Raw genomic sequence first — 5,019 nt, 5'->3', positions numbered from 1 at the left:
CCCCCTGGGGGCTGATGGCCCCATGAGGCTGCTGCCTGCTGGCCACAGGTTTTTCCAGTTCATGCTCTGCTGACCCCGAGACACTCAGGCCAGCCACCCCTAATTAGCCAGTCACTCAGCGCCAAGGGGGGGCGGGGGAGGCTGAGCAGAGCAGAGCAGCTTCAAGGTGGGGTGCCCTGTGGGCTGCGGGGTCCCATGCATGCTGGGAAAGCGCTCCTCAGCCCTCTCCAAGCAGCCTGTGGGCTCTCGGCTCAGGACTCGGGGAGCAGAGCCGAGGCCAGAGACGTAGCAGGTCCCTGTGTGGCCGTGGCAGGCCCCCTGCCCCTCGGGCCTCCTGTCCAACGAGAGCAGTAGACGGAGAAGTCGGTGCTGGAGAGCGCCTTTTTAAGCGCTCTGCCATCTGATGGAGGTGGGCAGGGTAGTGCTCGGGTCCCAGAGGCTGGAAACCTGGGTCTGAACCTGACTCTGCAACCCTGGGCGAGTCACCCAACCTCTCTGAGCCTCCAGTCGATCCCTCATACACACAGTAGGAAACGTCAGCACCCCCCTCCTGGCTCACTGATAGCCACTTGGCCTGTCACTGGCCCAGGACCAGGCTTCGATCTTAGAGCGGGGGGCCCTGCCCTCCTCCCTCAGGCCAGCTAAGAATCTTTGGGAGGAAGGGGTGGGAGAGGCTGGGCTGGGTGTGAGTCCAGGGGGAAACCTCGTTCCCACTGAGGAGTGCGGGGCCAGGCCCACGATCCCGGGGTCCGGCCACACCAGCCTTGCTTTCCCACTCTGCCCTCTGCAGGTGGGGCCCGTTCCTCCCAGGGGCTCCCCCAGGCTAAGCCCTGGGTCCTCCCTCGCATCTCCAGATCTCCTGTGTATTGGGGAGGGGGGTGTCCTCCAATCCAGGAAAGGGGGCAGCGGCTAGGGGCCTGAGAGAAACACCCCAGCCCCCTCGGGAGGAGCCAGGAGACAGAGCTCCGGGGAACCGGAGCCTCCTCCCCCGCTCCAAAAAAAGCCCTGAGACCTGCCGAAGGGAGGGTTCGAAGGCAGATGGCGGAGCCATTTTCTGCCTCCGTGAGGGCTGATTGAAGGGCAATGAGGCAGCTAATTCGAAGAAAGATAGAAATTTACTTGCTTTAACTTCATAGGGCCCACAGTGAAAGAGTTCATTCAGGGCCGGCCGCCATATCTGATGGATGAATAAACCATTCGCAGCATCGATCATGCCTCTACATCATGGTTCAGTTCATGGGCCATTTGCTTCCAATTTCTCCTCCTCGGCCTGTTTCGTGCTTTCTTTTGCACGCTCTCCCTCTCTCCCTCTCTCCCTCTCTTTTTCTTCACTCTCTTCCCTCCCTCCCCAACACCCCTCCAGATGACATTGGAAGTGAGCCCTCCCGCTGGGGTGGATAAATAGATGGTATTGATACTCAGCAACAAACTATTTGTCATTTGAACTGGGCTTTTCGGATGAAGAGTAAAAAAGGCAGGCTCCGCGGCCACCCCCGGAATGCAAAGCAAATGTCACTTTATTTCTATTTAGTTATTTCCTTTAATCGGCCCTGCCAGGGTGTCGGAAGCCTCCAGCAGCTGCCTCCTCGTGCTGGGGCGCTGTCCTGCGGGGGGCTTATGCCTCCTCCCCGCTTCCCAGTGCAAACACTCTCATCCCATTTGGGGCTCCATTAGGAAGCGTGGCAGGAGGAAGTAACAAGGACCAGATTGAACTCGGAGGGTCAGGCACAGTGCAGGCGGAGGTGGGAGGGAGGCCACCTTGGGTGGAGGGGCCGGGCACTCAGTGCTGGCCCCTGGTTTGAGCTCGGCCTGGGCTGGGGGACCAGTGAGAAGCCTCAGGCAGGTGAGGAAGAGGCCGGGGTGTCATGTCGGTCATCCAGAGGTCCTAAGCCCAGGTTTACTTTACCTTTTGGCTGAAGATGGCCCTGGGGCCTGTGTGTGCCCAGGGGATGTGGTGATTGGCAGGGCACGGCAGGGCTGGGGGGCTCGGCATTTCCCAGAAACTCCCTTATGTCTACCCCTACGGCTATCGATGCCACGTCACGTGCGCTGTTTCTCAGCCCCGAGGTTACTAAAATGACTGGGAAACTGCATGGGGTGACGGCTCTGAACAGGGGGTCCAGAGTCCCCAGAGCTGGCTCCCACAGTGGCGGGGCCGGGCGCTATTAGACAAGCCGCTTCTTTGTCCTGGGTTTCTATCTGGTCCGTGAAGGCATCAGGCTGGGGCTCCTCCCATTCGGGTCCGTCCTTGAGGTCGGTTCTGGATCCTTGTTCCCGGCCCACAGATGAAGGGACGCAGCTAGCCCCCAGTCACACAGCACTTTGCAGGTGTGGGGGCTTCGGCACTGTCCCTCGTCTGAGCTCAGCAGTAGAGCCGGAAGCATCGGCTGCCCCTGTGTGCCCAGGACTAAGGGGTTTCCCCAGGGTGCGGGAACCGAGGTGGTCAGTCACCCGTACATCGAGCCAGCAGGCAAAGTGACCACAGGTGCAGAATCCCAGGCGCTTCTGACAGCCCGTCCTGGAGGGGGCGTCCCCCGAGGCCTCTCAGCTCTCCCTCCCACCCGCAGAGCCGGTGCAGCTTGCGCCTGAACTTCCTGGCATTTTCGTGGGTGATTTCCGTGTCTAGTAAAACACATAAAAACTGTCTCCACTGAAACTGTAAGACAGTCATCGGCAGGTCTCATTTCCTGCACTTTACAGATGGGGAAACCGAGGCTCAAGGTGAAGCCGCTTGCCCAAGGTCCGGCGACCTGAGGCCTTACCTTCTGGCTTTGGGGTATTTCCGATATTTTCGACCACTCTGAAATCCAGCACATGTTTGTTGAGAGCCTCGCGGGTCCCCTGCCTGGAGCAGGGTGGTCCACGCCCGCACAGAACTCGGGGCTGCAGCAACGTAGGGTCCCGCCCCCTTCGCCTCTATTCATCACCTGCAGATGGGGTAGCAGCCCTTGACCTTCTTACCAAACAGGGCCGCTGAGAACGCAATAGAAACTGCAGATGGAAAGTGGCCTGTGAATGTCTGAAAGCAAAGCTTGAGGGACCGTACTTCGCAGATGCCAGCAGGTGGACAACAGCTGGGCCTGGGGTGTCCACAGGAGGGGACATGAGCAGTTAGTCCCGGTCCCCACAGACCCCACACCGTGGCAAGGATCCAGGCCGCAGCCTGGGAGTGGGGTGGGGGCCGGGGCCTGGAAAGGCAGACAGGAATTTCGAGGGTTCCAGGCAGCCCGCGGCCCCGCCGCCGCTGCATCCAGACGAGAGGCCCATTTTCCAAAACGCTCAAGAAAAAAATATACATAAAGGTTGATGTGTTTTCAAATGGGTTTTCGCTTTGCTCTTCTCTTTTCTCCCTGTGAGTATTAACCTTGGGGACCCGGGGGACGGCGCGGCTCGCTGGAGCACCTGCTGGGGTCACGCGTTGTCATTAGCTTTGCGGTCAGCGCGGAATAAACCCCAATCCTGGGAGTCTGCGCGAGCGTTTGCGCCTGCGCCCTAGGAGCCCGCGCACGGAGCCGCCGCCTCGCGCCCCCAAAGTCGGGTTTTCCTGCCTGACTTGTTCCTCTCCCGCTATTCTACCTCCAGCTGTGGGGGCGTCAAAGAAAAAGATGAGATCAAGTTGAGGGGAAAAATTGTCTGATTTCTTGAGCCCTTTGTTTCCCAGGCCCCCGGCAAGCAGGGCTGGCTCCGGGCTGGGGGCTGGGAGGCCTGCTGGACTGGGCCAGCCAGCGGCGAGTGCCAGAAGCCCCCCGGTTCTGGAGAGGGGCGCAGCGTGTCCAGGGCCTGGCGTGGCACTGCTTGGCTCTGAGCCGCCCCACCGTTTCTGTGTTTTGTCAGAACCAAGCGCCTCCAGGCCTGTACACAAAGACCCAGGACCCGGCCAAAGCCCCCAACGTCCCTGACGTCCTTGAGATAGAGTTCAAGAAAGGTAGGTGCCTGCCCATCAGGACTCGAGGGGGCGGACTCACGGGGCCCTGGCTCCTTTCCCCTCCTCGCCTGGAAGCCTGGGCACCGGCCCCCTCCCCGCCTCTTGCATTCTGGGAAGCCAGAGTTCAGGCAGCGGCTTAGAGGGTTCTCCACTGCCCCCTTCCCCGGATGGCACGATGGGCGGAAGGCCCCAGGCTTGGGAGCAGGCACCCTCGATGCCGTCCCCCAGTCCCTGGGCCCCAGTTTCAGGGCGAGAGCGTTCCAGTCTGGGCAGCCACTTGCTGGCAGCTTTGGTGCTTTGGGGAAGTCACTCAGCGCGCCTGGGCCTCGGGCTTCTTGTCTGTAAACTGGGATGAAAGAGCACCTGCCCTCTCATGCTTTCGGGGTGTAGAATGAGGTCTATGTGGGAAGTGTCAGCACAGGGCCCTAGCACAGGAAGTGCTCAGTAAATGGGGAGCCTTAGAGAGCCAGCCTCAGGGGCCCCTCTGAGTCCACGGCTAACGCCTCAGCTGGTCCTCAGTTAACTAACTGCTTGACGCTTCAACCCATACCCTCACCTGGGGCTCAAGCCTCTTTCTTGTGTCCTGACTGCCTCATCGTCCTCACTGCTATCAACAAAAAGTGCTTGCTGGCCTGGCCTGGGCGTCCCACCTCAAGTCTAGCACCAGGGACACCCCCTGCCCTGGAGGATGGAGGGAAGGCAAGGCATGCCTGGTAGTGGGAGGGGCAGGATGAGGCTCAGGGTGAAGGCTCAGGAGAAGACCTTCCCAGGAGGCTGCAGAAATCAGGGAGGCTTCCCGGAAGAGGTGGTGCTGGGCGGAAGCTGGAGGAACTGAGAGGGGGCACGAGGGCATAGAGGCTGTTGGTACTTTAATACCCCAACTCTTCCCGCCCTTTCCCAGCAGCCTATCCAAGACAGTGGGCATGTTCACCACTCCCCATCTGTTCAAACCCTTCAATTTGAGGCCACAAGGGGACCTTGGTCTGAGGCCCCTGGAGGCGGCTAGAGTGCCGGGTCCCTCTTTTGCCCAGGTCTCGTTCACGGGCATGGGGCCTGTTTGGGCATCATCTGTGAGAAGAGGCAGCGGTGAGACA

At 60.4% G+C, this 5,019-nt stretch overlaps 1 protein-coding gene across 1 annotated transcript in view; it reads left to right on the top strand.

The window, feature by feature from the left end:
• Positions 1–5,019, top strand: part of ASS1 (argininosuccinate synthase 1) — a 46,907-nt gene that overhangs the window by 23,022 nt on the left and 18,866 nt on the right. The window contains exons 8-9 of the mRNA XM_011370041.2: positions 2,549–2,563; positions 3,743–3,925. Coding sequence (XP_011368343.1) covers positions 2,549–2,563; positions 3,743–3,925 — 198 coding nt within the window. The remainder of the gene's footprint in view (positions 1–2,548; positions 2,564–3,742; positions 3,926–5,019) is intronic.

This window comes from Pteropus vampyrus, unplaced genomic scaffold, assembly GCF_000151845.1.
Source record: "Pteropus vampyrus isolate Shadow unplaced genomic scaffold, Pvam_2.0 Scaffold158, whole genome shotgun sequence".
NCBI classification, from domain to species: Eukaryota; Metazoa; Chordata; class Mammalia; order Chiroptera; family Pteropodidae; genus Pteropus; species Pteropus vampyrus.
This window is presented reverse-complemented; position numbering and strand designations above follow the sequence as displayed.